Below are 16,907 nucleotides of genomic sequence, written 5' to 3'. Positions count from 1 at the left end.
CTATTTTTGTTTTTTTGCCATCAAATCAATTCCAACTCACAGCAACCCCATGTGAAAAGAGCAGAACTCTCTCCATAGGGTTTTCAAAGCTGTGACCTTTTGGAAGCAGATCACCAGGACTGTCTTTTGGGGCATCTCTGGGTGGGTTTGAATCGCCAGCCTTTTGGCTAGTAGTTGAGTGCCTAACCATTTGCGCCACCCAGGGACTCCTATAATATACTACAAATGGTATAAAATAAAATGGTATTGCTCTCAATTTTCTCATCTTTGTATCTCACTCTCTCCACAGCCACCACCTTGCCCTCCCCATGAGTATATAATAGAAAAGAAGGCATTATTTGGCCATTTTTTTAAATATATATAAAAACAACATATTAATCATTTTCTAACATTGAGAATTGTGCCTCAGACCAGATGGCATTAGGAAATCTTGGATACCTGAGTTATCATTAATAAGTATCATTTTTACCTGAATACCCTGTGAGAAGTTAGGAAAAACTAAGCGGGGGGTCGGGGGATGGTGCACACTGGAAGGGGGCATCCAACAAGCCCAGAATTGAAAGGTAAATTTGGTAAATTTAAGTAGCATATAAGAGATATATATAAAGCTCAGAAATCCAAAATCCGCAATTGAAAGGAGCTGGTTCCTGCAATCAGTCCATAGATATTTATCAAGGGCCTCCTGTGCCTCTTGATAAATTGTGCAAATTTAAAAACATTCCATGAGCCATAATGCTAAGGTGGAATCTTGAGAGTCGTGCATTTCAAAAGTCCCCAAAATATTTCCCCAACTATATTGTTTTTAATAAGAAACAGGTAAGGAATAACTCCTACAGGATCACAAATAATTTTTTTTTTTCCCCAAAGTTGGCTTAGGGGTAAATACTGATTGATTTTTATGACTGCAAGCCATTTTGCCTCTGCATTGTTAACTAATGTGAAAAATGCCCTCTTGTAGTGGTAAAGCATTTTCATGGGAGCCTAGGTCCTTTGTGCTATTCTAACTTACTCTTGTTTTCCTGTGTTTCCTTAGCCCCCACCATTGAGTTTGAAGAAGCTGCATACCAGGTTCGGGAACCGGCGGGGCCAGATTCCACTGCTATTCTGAACATCAAGGTGATCCGCAGAGGTGATCAGAACAGGACCTCCAAGATTCGCTGTAGCACGCGGGACGGGTCTGCCCAGTCTGGTGTGGATTATTACCCAAAGAGCCGAGTGTTGAAGTTCAGTCCTGGTAATTGAACAGCAACCCCAATATGTGTGTTTTACCTAATAGAGAGGCAAATAGCTTGTATTCGAAGAAAAGAATGAACAGAGAAATGAGAGAAGAAAACAGTAGCTCCAATGGTATAAGGATCTCTTAAGCACCCATTTGAGATTGTAGGAGTCTTTAAAAATTTTAATTAGTAAAAATAGCATGGAAAAAGAGAAATTAAGTCCCTTACTTCAGAACATCCTGGGCATTTTGGCTCACTTAAAAGTCTTGTTTTGTCAGCCTGTGATTTGGTTGAGTGATAGGAGACCTTGATTTTTAAAAATATGCATGACTGGCATCATTCAACAAACATTAGTACAAAGCACTGTGCTGGGCCCTTCAGGGATTACTAAAATCTGGAAGGCACATCTCTGTGTTCAGTGGTTTAACATCTACTAGGAAATGAGGCACCCTGTTGTGGGGTTTCCAAATAAGGTTTATCCTAGAGATAGATGTAGAGGCTAGACTAGAGTCAGGGAGGAGAGAAAGATGGGATTCAAGTCACAACCAACTGCTTAACTGTCTGATGTATTATACAGGAATGGGGCAGAGTGAGATAGGGAAAGGGTTAAATTGTATCCTAATTTCTTAGTGCGGCTGTAACAGATACATCACAAGGGGATGACTTTAAAGAACAGAAATTTATTTTCTCAGAGTTCAGGAGGCTAGAAATCTGAATTCAGGCACCAGCACTAGAGGAAGGCTCTCTTTCTGTCAACTATGAAGGAAAACCTTTGTCTCTTTCAGCTTCTGTTCCTCAGTTCTTTGGCAATCTCCACATGGCATCTGTCTTCCCCTCTTTGTGTTGCTTGCTTCTCTCTGTGTCTCATCTGCTCTGTCTACATCTCAAAAGTGATTAGGTTTAAGACTTACCCTACACTGATAAGACCTCATTAACATAACAAAGAAAACCCTATTCGCGAATGGGATTACATCAACCCATATAGAGGTTAGAATTCCAGCACATATTTGGGGGGAAGGGGGTGGGCGCAATGCAATCCATGACAAATTGTATGCTAGGTTTTCTCATATAACTTTTTTCTTTTTCTGTAGCCCTAGGCTGGTGTGGGTTTGGGCACCATTAGTGGTGTAGCCAAAAGTGGGCAACAGTGTTAGAAGGTCTTCTCAGAGATGCCTTGGGAAGTGGACATAGATAAAAGACTCCCTCAGGAATGAGCTAAAGATTTCTGTATATCTCTTTCCCATCCCTGAAGCTTCAAAGGGCTTTTGGCTCCCTCCCATGTATGCCTGATTGGTGTTTGCTGGGAAGGTAGATGTCCTTCATCTTTATCTACACATAAGAATCTGGGGGGAAAGGCAGGTCTCATAAGTAGCCTAGCTCAGATCTCCACGGGAGGTGAGGAAGGGACCTATAACTATCAGCTGGTTATTTGAACCTTCAAGGAACCATTTTACAGATAAGGAAGAAAGTTTCTAAGGCTTCAGCCCTCCTCCTCCTAGGCTGCTAAAGCTCCACATTATCCTCTTTGTGAAGACTGGCCTGGTAGGGAGCCTTTGAGCTATTGCTCCTCAGGAGACAACTTTGAAGGGTGTCTGTGCATGCAAGTGCTCCCAGCCACACAGGAGCTCATGCGTAATTGTAAAGGGGAAAAAAATTAAGCAAAAAGACTCATAACCAGGGTGGAGAGTATTTTGGATCATAGATTTTTATTACCACCAGCTAGTGTCAGGCAGGGGCCATTAATCCTCATATGGTATTGAATAGTAAATCTGCAATACTGAGCCTTTAACACAGGTGGAATCTGGTCTATAAAACAAATTCCTCACTTGAGATGGGGTATAGTGATTAGCAGCCACTGCATTTATAGAAAGCCTCTGAAAGCAAAAGGGCATATTTTAACATCAAGTCTTGGGAGTGCCAACCTGCACTCTCTTGGATATGTCACCGAATGAGGACCTTCTGCTCTTTTTTTATTCTGTCCTTGATGAAGGTGTGGATCATATCTTTTTTAAAGTCGAGATCTTGTCCAATGAAGACCGGGAATGGCATGAATCTTTCTCCCTAGTCCTTGGGCCAGATGACCCAGTGGAAGCAGTGCTCGGGGATGTGACTACTGCCACAGTGACGATTCTAGACCAGGAGGCAGCAGGGAGCCTCATATTGCCAGCACCACCCATTGTAAGTTGCTTCCTCTGAAAAATATGTCACTTTTATGTCTTAATGATTAATAGATGAGAGCTTGAGAGCAGTAGGACTTTCAATGCTCTACTTCTTTGTTCTTCTAACAAGGTGATTGTTGCCCTCCCTTTCAGGGAATATTTGGCAATGTCTGGAGATGTTTTAGGATGTCACAATTTTGAGGGGAGGTGCCTCTAATGGATAAAGGCCAAGGACATTTCTAAATATCCTACAGTGTACAGAACAGCCCTCCTAACAAAGGATTACCTGGCCCCAAAATGTCAATAGTACCAATGGTGTGAAACCCTCTTCTGGCATTAGAGTAAAACCAAGCCATGTTGAGAATCCAGACTTTCTGGATTGAAACGGGATGACTCTAATTCCCCTTCCCTCTTGAAACTGTTGCCCTGAGGAAATCTTTAAACCTTAAACCAAAACTATCCCATGAAGTCACCCTTAAACCAAACAATAGCTTAATTAGAAAAGAATGTCCACCTTGAGCATTGTGTCCTTTTAAAGGATTATCTATATGAGATCAGATTAACAACAGCAACTCAAAAGGTTAGATGAGAATCTTAAGGGGCATTGAGTTTGTGTTGATGATGGTGAAACCATTTGGAAAAGGATATCGAGAAAGGCAGCACATGTCATTGAATTGTACATGTAGAAATTTTTGAGTTGATGTATGCATTGCTATGTGTATCTTCACCAAAAAAAAAAAAAAAAAAAGACCAATCCATGTTGATTTAGTCTGATAAAGGCTGAAAGTGCAATACAACCAATCTTCTCATTTTTTAGAGGCACCTGTAAGAGCGAGGAAGCAATACTACCCCATAGCTATTATTCTGCATACTTGCCACACACATAGAATTAGTTTTTTAGAGATGAAGTACCACGTCTCCCAATTTGGGAGTGAATGAAACATTTAACCAATGTCATAATTAGGAGGAAAATACCTAGAGGTTGCCAAGGGAAATTTAATCCATAATAATTATGTAGTGAGAATAAGCCTTCTAACCACCCCTAACTACTCTCTTACATTAGAAGAGAAGGATTGTTCCAAAGTATGTCTCTTATTTGGCCATGGAAGAAATCCACTTCCTTCATTTACATTTATTTTGCCAAATGTGCTACCATATACCATTAACAACTTAATGCAACTTTAAACTAGCAACTGCCATTCCTGATATAGCTTTGGTTACAGTGTGCAAGAAAACAAAATTATTTTCCACAATGAGTGATGCGGCTTTGATTTGGGAATCAGATTAATAGGATAGTCATGCTTTTAGTCAAGCAGTAATAGGATTTCTTCCACCACTCAAGATCTGTAATATATTTTAAGGGTACCAGGTACTTTGGGTGCTTTGTAAAAACTTAACCTATTACATTTTAAAGAATCTCTAGAAGTTAAGGGATCTTGTGGGTCTCTGGGTAAGGGAGCCTTAGTTTTCTGCGCTTCCTGGTACTTTGTTGCTGTTTTGTAGGTCGTCACACTTGCTGACTATGACCACGTGGAAGAGGTTACCAAGGAAGGAGTCAAGAAATCCCCCTCCCCGGGCTACCCACTGGTCTGTGTCACCCCCTGTGACCCTCATTTCCCTAAGTATGCCATCATGAAGGAGCGCTGCAGCGAGGCTGGCATCAACCAGACATCCATGCAGTTCAGCTGGGAAGTGGCTGCCCCGACTGATGGCAATGGAGCCCGGTCTCCCTTTGAGACTATCACCGACAACACACCATTCACCAGTGTCAACCACATGGTAGGTCTGAGGCTCTAGCTCTAGTTGGGAAGGAAGAGAACTGGCATCTTTCTTTGTTACTCAGACTGTTTCAAATTCCTTAAGGTCCATGCATGGCATTTGGAATAACATAAGCAGGCACACACAGTATACATGCAGTATGCACACAGACTTTTTATTCTTATATATAAGGAAAGGTAATATGTTGTAGTAAAAGAGAACTGAGCTTGTAGTCAGAAGACCTGTTTACAGATCCCGATTCTGCCTATCTTTAACTATGTGATGTTAAGACGTTAACTTGATAAGGTCGTTAACAAATCAGATATAAAATGATCTATAAATGGTAAAGTAAGCCATAGATTCCAGATAGGAACAACTAAGTGATTTGTATTCTTTTCGCATATCTTCAATCATTGTTTAGGTACTAGGATATCAACTCCATGACGACATGGACCAAGGGTTTTACCACATTTCTATTGATAGCATATAATAAGGACCCAATTATTGAACAAAAGGATAAAACAGTTGTTGAGTACACATACGGTTTTCACTCGTCTACTAAACAAAAGGTTGGCAGTTCAAATCCACCCAGCAGTACCACAAAACAAAGGCCTGACATTCTGCTTCCATACAGATCACAGCCAAGAGTACCCTATGGAGCTCAGTTCTACTCTATAACACATGGGGTGGCCATGAGTCAAAATCAGGTTTGGTTTTTTTGTTTTGGTGGGAAGACATGAAAAGTTTACAATGCAGTTGCTGCACTCAAGGAGTTAAAGACCAAACCAACACACCTGTCACCATCAGAGAATAATGAGCAGTGATGGTTTTCCTAAGTTTATGAAGCAGTCCACTAAAGCGACTCTACTTGTTACATCAGTGAAACTTGTCCTCTCCAAAAGAGGGCTGAAAGGAGTTGAGACTCAGGCTCAACTCGTATCTGGCACATAGTCTGAAACTAATTTACTTAGTAGTTTTGGAAGACCCCTGGTGGTGCAGCTGCTAACTGAAAAAAGGTTGGCAGTTCTAATCTGCCAGCTAGTCCTTAGAATCCCTATGGGGCAGTTCTACTCTGTCCTATGGAGTCACTATGAGTCAGAATCGACTCAATGGCCACAGGTTTGGTTTGGTTTTTCTGGAATAATTTAGGAAATCATAGATCTCTTTCAGACAGCATTTCTCTAGATTTTCCCCTTAAACCTATCGTTTGTTCTCAGTTTACTAAGTACCCCACTTGGATGGGGTAATAGCAGAGGAAAGTTATTACATGTAGATGGGAGATTCCAAATAAATTAGGGTCACTCATATCCATTGTCTTTGCACAGCTTATTCAAAAAGCCCGGAAGATTCATTCTTCTGCAACACAAATATTGATAGCTGCCATCAAGTCACCTCCGACTCATAACAACCTTTTGTACAACAGAAAAAATGTTGCCCAGTCTTGTGCCCTCCCCATGATCACCAGCATATTCGAGTCCATTGTGCCAGGCCATCTCACTAAGGTCTCTCTTGGCCCTCTGCTTCACCAAAAGCAATGTCCTCCTCTAGCGCTTGATCACTTCTGACGATGTGTCCAAAGCAAGGGAGTTGAACGGTGTCCTGTTGTGAACTATAGGTTTTCGTTGGCTAATTTTTGCAAGTAGATTACTAGACCTTTCTTTCCAGTCTGTCTCAGTGTGGAAGCTTCACTGAAACCTGTCCACCATGGGTGACTGTGCTGGTTTTTGAAATACCAGTGGCACAGCTTTGAGCATCATAGCAACATGCAGGTCTTCACAGTACAACAAACTGACAGATGGGTGGTGGTTTGCAATATAATCTAGCCCAAATTTAAATCATCTTCTATATTATTTAAAAATTAAAATAGGAAGACTTAATGGCTTATTGTTTCATATGTATCTAGTTCTCTGTTCAACAAAACCATGAAAAGAATTTGGACTGATTTGAGCCAAATATGACACGTTCTTAACGGCACCAGATTCGTGCAATGATTTATGATTCAGTTTTCCTTCTTAAAATGAATTGGTGACTGATAACCTTTACCCTGGTTCCCCTTGCTTTATTATTATTTCTTCAACTACTTATTTAATACCATTATATTGTATGCATTTTTGTAAGATTCCTCAAATCCCTTCTGAACCAAGTCCATGTATTTTTAAATACATAAAGCATTGGCAGCTAATTAAAAAATTTTTAATGGAAAAATCTTCTTTAATTTTTAATGGACTTCAGTGAAAATTGTTTTCATGAGTAGGATTTATAAGTTTATATGATTGCTTTGTGGGAGGTCTATGGCACACAGAACTACTAATTAATTTTTCTTGTTATGTACTTCCCTGTGTATGCACATATAGCCTAAAGTGCTGGTGACCTATGTTACCTCTGCATAGATTAGTGTATTAAGTAAGCACTATTATGGCTTCTGTATGTCTGGGAACTTGAAAGAATCTAGTAAAAGACCTTCAAAAGCCAGTGGGTGTTAGAGGCTAAGTTCTCAGCTTTAAGCCTGGACATTATTATAACCTTGGCAGTGTGTGGAGTAGCAGCAGGAGGGAAAGAGAAATAAAAACCCCTGGGAGGGAAGCATCTCTTCTCTCTATCCTGATACTATGCCCTCATCAAAAGTGACTTGGAGCCCTTCACCTGGTGGTACAGGGCTACCACCAGATAGAAGCCAACCAGGCTTGACAGAGGGGCTGGAAAACAGATGGGAAGTCCTTTTGCTGAACTTAGTATATGTCTTACCCCCCTAAACTGTAAATACTCACTGCTGTGTCCTACTCCCTGGCTCATAGTAGAAACTCAGTAATTATGTGATGAATGAATCCATTAGGTGGATAGATTGATGACTGGGATGGATAGATAAATGGATAGATGGGTGGATGGGTGGGTGGATGGGTGGGTGGCCGGCCTTCACAGGCTACCTTGGGCCAGAAACTTTTTTAATATTATCATCCAAAAGATACAGCGTAAGGAGCTACTTAAGTGGCATAATCATGTCTCAGGTGCTTTATTCTTCCCTGTAGGTACTGGATAGCATTTACTTTAGCCGAAGGTTCCATGTGCGCTGTGTGGCAAAGGCTGTGGACAAGGTGGGCCATGTGGGGACCCCCTTACGAAGCAACATTGTTACCATCGGAACAGACAGTGCTATCTGCCACACCCCTGTGGTGGCTGGGACAGCTAGAGGCTTCCAGGCTCAGTCCTTCATTGCAACCTTGAAATACCTGGACGTCAAACACAAGGAGCATCCAAACAGGTCAGGCACATTGAGAAGGTGAAGTGAATCTCAGACTATCCTTAGTATGATTTCCAAGACAGATCAATGAGCGATTCTTCTGAAAAAAACAGTGGTAATGACTACTTCAAAAAAAAAAAAAAAAGCTTTAATTCCTCAGAGCCCCTCAAGATCTGACCCGTTGCCTAGGGATGCTGTAACACGGTACCACAAAGTGGGTGTCTTAAAACAACAAAAGTTTATTGTCTCACAGTTTGAAAGCGAGAAGTCCAAATCAACACATCAGCTGGTCCATGCTCCCTCCAAAGTCTCTAGGAGAAGATCCTTTCTTATCTCTGCTATTTTCTGTAAGCTTCAGACCTTCTTTGGCTTGTAGATGCAGCTTCACATGGCTGTCTTTGCTCTGTATGTCTCTCTGTGTCTCTTCTCCTCTGTTATAAAGACACCACTCAGATTGGATTGGGACCCACACTACTCTGGTATAACCTCATGTTAATTTAACTGATAGCATCTTCAAAGACCCTATTTCCAAGGAGGGTCACCTTCACATGCACAGGTGGTTAAGAGTTCAATATCTTGGTGGAAAACAACTCAGTCCATAACACTATCTCACTAGCCTCATCTCCCCGACTTTGTCATTTTCACCCACCAGTCTCAATGGTTTCAAATTTTTTAGGGCTGCATGACTCTGCCCATGTTATTACTCCTTCTTGTCCCCATCCACTCAGTCTAGCTAAATCTTATCATTCTTCAATAGATCATGGCATCTCTTCTAGTAACCTTTCCATCACCCTCCCAGTTCAACTTTGGGGCCCCTGCAAGCTCCATTAGCAGTCCCGTATGCCTCTGTCTGATCATCACCATCATTCATTCTCTCTTTGTCCCTAGAATAGAATGTAAGGTCCTTGAGGGTGGGGACTGTGATTACAGTTGATTTTCTTTATTCACACTAGTTTTATAAAGTCACATGAACAGTGAGTTATGAATACTTAACCATCGCTCTTTGGGGAAATACAGGGTTAGGTTCCTGCAGATCATCAACCAATACATACGTAACCTTCTTTTATGTGTGTTTCTGTTTAAAGACACCTAATTTAATATAAATTATTGATTTATTAACATTGAACTCACACACAACAACAATATGACTCATACCTGAACAAAGCTTTCTGGCATGCCTATTTTCTCTGTAAGGCACATCACAGCCTTCTGGAACATAAGAACACTAGGCAGTACTTCAGAACTCTGCTTGAGTGCCATTTTAAATAGTGAAATCAACAAAGAACACAAAAATGTAAGAACCATGACATTAGATATCCTGCAGAAAGAACACTTGTTTACAGTATGAAAGTCAAAACAAGAAAAACAAGAAGGCAGGGTGTTGCCTAGTTGGCCCTCAGCTGGGAACGTACTTGTCCGGCAACTCAAATTTTTTGCTGCTTTGCATGTGTCCACAAATGACTGTGAAAGCCACGTGAGTGTGGATTTTGGCATTACAAATAAATTTTTGCTAGCAGGTGAATTTGCATATATGGAATCTGCAAATAATAAGGATCGACTATATTTATTTTGCATCCCTTGTACCTAGTACAATGCTCTTTAGTATCTAATAGACACCCACTAAATACCTGTTGGAGCCCTGGTGGTCCAATGGTTAAGAGCTCAGCTACTAACCAAAAGTCAGCAGTTCAAATCCACCAACCACTTTTTGGAAACCCAATGGGGCAGTTCTACTCTGTCCTATAGGGTTCTGATGAGTCGGAATTCACTCAACAGCAACGGGTTAAATATCTGTTGAACAAATGTAAACTATAAGTCACCAGACAGATGTGCTTTTTTTTTCCCCAAGCTACTGTGATTATGATAGGAAGTGGATGTTTTCATTTTTGCATAGCTGAAAGAATTCAGTGTATGTTATACATATTCATTAAACCTCATGGTATGTATGTGTGTGCCTTTATGAACAACTGAGTTTATTGCATTAAAAAAATTGAATTTGGAGCCAAGAATACACAAATCCTTCTCTTTTTCTAACAGATTAAAATTTATTTTTGTTAAAGAGCTCTAACAAAAGTTCTCAGGGTACTTGAGACACCTTTCTTGAAAAAGAGCCATCCACTTCAATATCCTGTGACCTGTTTCCTCTTAAAATGTTTTTCTTTGCTCAGAGAGCCAAGCTGTATAAACCCAGAATGCACCCTCAGTAAACATGGTGAAAATTTGAACTTGTACGATTAAAAAAAAAAAAGAACTGCAGCCAATAAGTACAGCTCTGTTGTGTCACAGTCTTTACTGATATTTATTAAGATCATTTTTTATTTAGAATTGTATACTACATGCTCTGGAAAAACGAAGTGAAGGAAATGGTCCTTGTCACCTTGGTGAGGAAGCAAGATAAACAGAGTCTGTAAACACACAAGAAATAGCAGGCAATATGGATAAGTCAAAGATTTCCTGGTGCGAAGGCTACCTAAGTGATGAAGAATGTAGATTAAGGGAGGGCTTGCTGCACACTGAGATGAGGGAGGGCTGCATTTCTGGAGACGTGGGCGTCAGTGGAACTTGAAGGCAGAAAGGGGAGAGGAAGCCACTTCAGTTGGGGAGAGACAGGGTGAGTAGTAAGTTACTGGTACTAATTTCTAAGATGCTTGGCTGGGTAGAGAAGTTGGCTTCAGAGTTTAAGATCTCAGTGTCTTTTTGGCTCAAACAAATACTAAAAATGTATGAGTGTCTACCTTACCCAGGAGTCTCTGGGTGGTACAAATGGCTCGCATTCTCAACTGCTAACCTAAAGGTGGTGGTTCGAATCCATCCAGAGGCACCTTGGAAGAAAGGTGCTGTGATCTATGTCTGAAAAATCAGCCATTGAAAACCTTTTGGAGCACTGTCCTGCTCTGACGCACTTGGGGTCACCATGAGGCAGAGGCGACTAGTCAGCAACTGGTTGGCCCTACCCACCTTTCACAGACATTCATTGTAACAGAGAAGTGGAGCAGCACCTGCATCAGTCAGTGAGCTTTAGCTTGTGAGGAAAAAGTTTCCAATTAAAGCCACAGAAGGCTTTAATTTGTGAAGTGATGTTATCTTTTCTTCTATTTAAAAAAGAAAAAAACAAAACAAAAACAAAATCAAAAAAACTATGATTACTGATTTCTGTAAGTCCAGAGTCTGGAGAATTTAGGAGGAGGGGAAGCAATCCTGCATGGCCCCCACAAACTCATGTCCAGATAGAAATCCTACATGGAAAGCTTCAGAGGGAAAAAATGGAGTAAATTCATTGGTGAAGACGAATTGGATCATGAGAAAAAAATGTACCATAGTAACTGTCAGTGGTATTGTTAGCTGCCATCGTGCCAGTCCTTGACTCATGACGATCCCAATAGCATGCAGCTAAGCATTTATTTCTGCCCCAATTTCCCCTAGAATCCACATCTCCGTGCAAATCCCACACCAGGATGGAATGCTGCCCCTGATCTCCACCATGCCGTTGCACAACTTGCACTTTCTGTTATCCGAGTCCATCTACAGACATCAGCATGTCTGCTCCAATCTCGTCACTACCCGCGACCTGAGAGGCATTTCAGGTGAGGGACTGAGTTCAGGGCTGGTTTCCTCACTCGAGCCCCACTCAGGGGCCTTTAGGTTTATGGTGAACTGGGGAGGAACTCTGATCTTCAAAATCTGCGTGTTAACAGTTTTCCTTCTTAGTAAGCATCCAAACATAGGCAGCTTGGACTTTGAAAGAATGAAGTGAAGCAACAAAAGCAAGGGCTTTGGAATCAGACTTAGACTCAAAACCTTATTCCGCTCTGTATATACAACTTTGAACAAACATAGCCTGACCTCCCTAGCCACTGTTTTGTTATTGCTAACACCAGGATAACAATTGCTACCAGCCAAGGTGAGGACGAAATGAGTTGACATTTGTGAAGCACCTATCATGGTACATTTTAGTTCCTTCCTTCCCGATAGTGAACGCGTTTGGATCTGTACTCTAAAATCCCATTATACCAGCTTTAGAAAGCTAGAGTACACATGTTGCAGAGTGGGTTTTCTGGAAGCAGGAGCTGAGGTAGAATTTGGGGTATAAGGTGTTTATATTAGGGATCAACATCTATTAAAGGGAAAAAGAGAAAGCAGGATTAAACAGAAGTAAAAAACTGTGATACAGGACCAACAAAACGTCATCCAACTCAGTGGGAAGCTCTGGAACAGACATTGTGCCTCAGACTTATCCTACCTTCAGCCAGAATGGCCAGACCTTACAGCCCACAGGATGAGTGCCGCTCCAGGAAGGGCACAGCCTCAGGCACAGCTCCCTGAAGGAGCTGACAGCTGAGCCGCGCATCACAGCAGACATTTCACTTTGCAAAGAATTCTGTCCTTCCCATTTGCCTTAGCAAGCGCACATTAAAGGGATATTTCCTTCCTTCACAGCTGATGAGTCGTCTAACTGTTTTTGAAGATAGAAAGGCATTCATATGCTCTTTCATATTCACTAAGCATCACTTTTTGGTAGTAAAGGTCTTATAAAAAAAAAATACACAGTAGAAATTAGTTGAATGTAAATTGTAATTTACTGAGCTACACATGAAAGTTCAACTGGTCCACATTTGTAGCTAGTGTTTTAAAGACTGAAATTTTGCCCTTCTTCCTGCTCAAAAACAATTAAATTCAACATGTGTTCATTGAGTGCCTCATTCTTGTGAGACAGATGGTTGGGTGTTGTATCAAGCGTTCTAAGGAATGTATTCATTCTTTCAGACTACTATAATAGTACTTTTAGTATGATAAAAATTTAACCCTAGTATTTTAAAATTGCCTCTGTATTCAACTCACCACTGACCAAGGTTTTCCTTAATTTAGAACAGTTCACTCACTTGGCAGCATTTGATCACTAATTTTTGCCTATAGCAGGCAGGATTTCGTCAAACATCATTAGTGAGCTATTTACCCATTCACACAAAATTAAGATTTTTTTCCCCAAGAGTTCAGAAACCACAGGGAAGAGGAAAGGCAGTCAAACATTTGTTAACTTTCCATATATTCGGTTAAAAAAAAAAAAATCAATCTTAACAATAAAGATAATCCATCAATAAATAATTCATATAAGAAACTCATATCTTCAAGGACTGATTATGAAGCTTAGAGCTGGATTTGCCAGGCATAACAGGCAAAGCTTCTATGTGTTTTTCTCCGTCAAGTTCTGACTTCTTCATTCATGGTATCATTTGTTCACCTTTTCTTCCTAGGTTCCTGCAATGTCTTAGAAAAGTCTGTGGACTCAGTTACTCTACTTAACACTGGGCAGCAGGCAGTTCACAAGCTCACCCGGCACCCCTCTGTGCCTTGGGAGCCCGGAGTTGCTCTACTAATACAGTCCCAAATGGAGGGAAAGCACTCTCAATGTCAAAAGGGTACATCCTTTCTCCCAGCCCAGCTTCTTGGCCAGGAGAAGTGCATTTGTTTCCTAGGGCTGCTATATAAAGTATCACAAACTGAGTGGCTTTAATTTAAAAAAACAGAAATTAATTCTCTCACAGCTCTGGAGGCTAGAAGCCTGAAATCAAAGTGTTAGCAAGGACATGTTCCTTCTGAGGGCTCTGGCAAAGCCTGTTCCATGCCTGTCTCCTAGCTGCTGGTGGAGGCCAGTGATCCTTGGCCTTCCTTGGCTTGTAGACATATCACTCCAATAACTGCCTCCCTCTTTACCTGGTATTCTCCCTGTATCTCTGTGTCTCTTCTTATAAGGACACCAGTAATATTGGATTAGTGACCAGCCTTACTCTAGTATGACCTCATCTTAACTAACTACATCTGCAAGTACCCTGTTTCCAAATAAGTTTCTGGGAAGGACATGAATTTGGGAGACACTATCCAACCAAGTAGTCTCTGGGTGGCACAAACCAACCAAGTAGTCTCTGGGTGGCACAGTTAAACACTTGGCCTCCAACTTAAAGGCTGATGGTTCAAATCCACCCAGAGACACCTCTGAAGAAAGGCATGACAGTCTGCTTCTGAAACATCACAGCCATTGAAAATCCCATGAAGCACAATTCTGCTCTGACACACTTGGGGTCTCAGTGAGTTGGAATGAACTCTACAGCAACTGTTTTTTTTTATCCAACCAAGTATAAGGGGCAAGTCAGCAGACTGAGTTACCATTGCTTGTTCCTTCCCTCCCCTACAGAGGCAGGGTTCCTGGATGATATGGTGTATGGCAGCACTGCCCTGGGTCCTGGCTACGACCGCCCCTTCCAGTTTGACCCCAGTGTGCGGGAGCCAAAAACCATCCAGCTCTACAAACACCTGAACCTAAAGAGCTGTGTCTGGACCTTTGATGCTTATTACGACATGACAGAGTTAATTGATGTCTGTGGAGGGTCTGTAACTGCTGACTTCCAGGTGGGTGCTCCATGGGCTTGTTTGAGGACTGTGTATATGGGTATCATGCTCACACTTGTCTGTTTCTGAAGTACTTCAGTTAGCACTTTGTATCCAGTGGCCCGCGATGCTGGGCCAACCAACTAGAGGAGTCTTCTTTATAAGTACCTCAAGAAAGACCTTGGCAGTATCATGGCCAAGGAAAACCTCAAAAGTCTTCTAAATCAAATTAATGTGAAAGAAAATTACAGTTGGGCACAGGCATTTATATAAAATTCATCATATTTACTTCTCTGGTATATATATTTTTCCCTCTGGGTGTATTTTGGAAAGTTGAAAAGATTTACCTTTGATGATAGGGTTTGGAGTATACAGATGTATTCTCTTCACCTGGGGAAATGAGCCAGGATGACTGTGGTACACCCTATATTTCAGGAGACAAGAAAAGCAATGTTACCCTAAACATTAGACAGAGAGAATTGTTTTAAATGCTTTGATTTCATTCCTATTCCAAACTGAGAACCCCTGTAAAAATACACTTTTTTTTTTTTAATAGTCATTATACATTAATGACTATAGGAAATGTAATAGTAAGAAGCCAGGGTTCTAGAAGTGCACTTGCATCAATGTGTCAGTGAGACCAGGCTCATCCGTTCTTGTGGGAAAATTTAATCCTAAAGTTGGTTCTTCCCAATTTTGAGCAGTTACCTCAATGAGCTAAAAGTTACTTAAATGTGTGGTCTTCATTTCCAATGCGGTTTATCCACACTCAAGGAGGGAACTTGTGCAGGAATTAGAGAAATCATTTTGTAAAAGTATCTATCACTAAAATTTGTTTTGTTTTCATGTGATGCCTCTCATTTGTGATTCCCTCTCATTTTGTATACACTACTGCCCTCTACTGAATAGAGTTTTAAGGCAGGTTTAGGGTTTGTTTCTGCTTCTGCAGTTACATAACCTGCTGTCACTTTTGAAAATGCAAAACTAAGTGATTTGTTTCTCTCCTGACACTTCAAATATTAGTACTCTCTACTTTCCATGATTTTACTTCAATTGCATTTTTTTTGGACATTTTTGTTCAAAATATATTTAAAAATCTCAAGACAGGCCAAAGGAACTAGATGGTGCCTGGCTACCACCAATGACCGCCTTGACTGGAAAAACAACAGAGATTCCCCAACGGAGCAGGAGAAAAGTAGGGCACAGAACTCAAATTCTAGTAAAAAGACCGGACTTAATGGTCTGAGACTGGAGGAACCCCGGAAAACATGGCCCTGGACTCTCTGTTAACCCAGAACTGAAACCATTCCCAAAGCTAACTCTTCAGACAAAATACTAGAGACTGGACTATAAGATATGATACTCGTGAAGAGTGTGCTTCTTAGTTCAAGTAGATTAAAAAAAAAAAGTGAGACTAAATGGGCGGGTTCTGTCTGGGGGCAAGATGAGAAGGCAGAAAGGGACAGGAGTTGGTTGAATGGACACAGGAAATCTGGAGTGGAAAGCAGATGTATGCTGACATATTATGGGGATAGCACCTAGGGTCACATGACAATACGTGTATAAATTTTCCTATGAGAAACTAACTTGAGCTGTAACTTTCACTTGAAGCACAATAAAATAAATAAATAAATATCTTAAGGATAGGGATTTCTTCTTTTATTATGTATCTTTCACTTCTTAAATAAACACCAGAAAGAATATATACACAGAAGTACTTCATTGTTGTCTGTTTTTTAAAAAAATAGTTGAAACAGCTGATGCATGGTAGAAAATGAAACCAAGCCCTAGTTCAAATTTTCCATATCAAACATCAGTAGATTTGGATGAGATATAACCTCTCTGAACCTCACCTGGAATTGTGACTGATAATCCTAACATATGAGAAGACACCTAGTACAGGGTCTGGCACAAAATATATGTGTAGTAAATATTTGTCTTTTATTTTGTTTAAGGAGTATTTTTTTTTTTTTAAGTAATATAAAAAGGACCCCTGGTGGCGCAGTGGTCAAGTGCTTGGCTGCTAACTCAAAGGTCAGCATTCAAACCACCAGCGGCTCTGCAGGAAAAAGATGTGGCAGTCTGCTTCCATAAGATTACAACCTTGGAAAACCCTATGGAGCAGTTCTACTGTGTCCTATAGGGTCGCTA

At 40.9% G+C, this 16,907-nt stretch overlaps 1 protein-coding gene across 4 annotated transcripts in view; it reads left to right on the top strand.

Annotated features, from left to right (window-relative positions):
- Positions 1 to 16,907, top strand: part of FRAS1 (Fraser extracellular matrix complex subunit 1) — a 532,476-nt gene that overhangs the window by 473,353 nt on the left and 42,216 nt on the right. For all 4 annotated transcript variants that reach the window (XM_049885934.1, XM_049885933.1, XM_049885936.1 and 1 more), the window contains 6 exons: positions 1,034 to 1,234; positions 3,208 to 3,395; positions 4,880 to 5,155; positions 8,161 to 8,393; positions 11,796 to 11,956; positions 14,563 to 14,777. In XM_049885934.1, coding sequence (XP_049741891.1) covers positions 1,034 to 1,234; positions 3,208 to 3,395; positions 4,880 to 5,155; positions 8,161 to 8,393; positions 11,796 to 11,956; positions 14,563 to 14,777 — 1,274 coding nt within the window. The remainder of the gene's footprint in view (positions 1 to 1,033; positions 1,235 to 3,207; positions 3,396 to 4,879; positions 5,156 to 8,160; positions 8,394 to 11,795; positions 11,957 to 14,562; positions 14,778 to 16,907) is intronic.

This window comes from Elephas maximus, chromosome 5 (assembly GCF_024166365.1).
Source record: "Elephas maximus indicus isolate mEleMax1 chromosome 5, mEleMax1 primary haplotype, whole genome shotgun sequence".
In the NCBI taxonomy this organism is placed as follows: Eukaryota; Metazoa; Chordata; class Mammalia; order Proboscidea; family Elephantidae; genus Elephas; species Elephas maximus.
The sequence above is the reverse complement of the archived record's forward strand: the minus strand, read 5'-3'. Positions and strand labels throughout refer to the sequence as shown.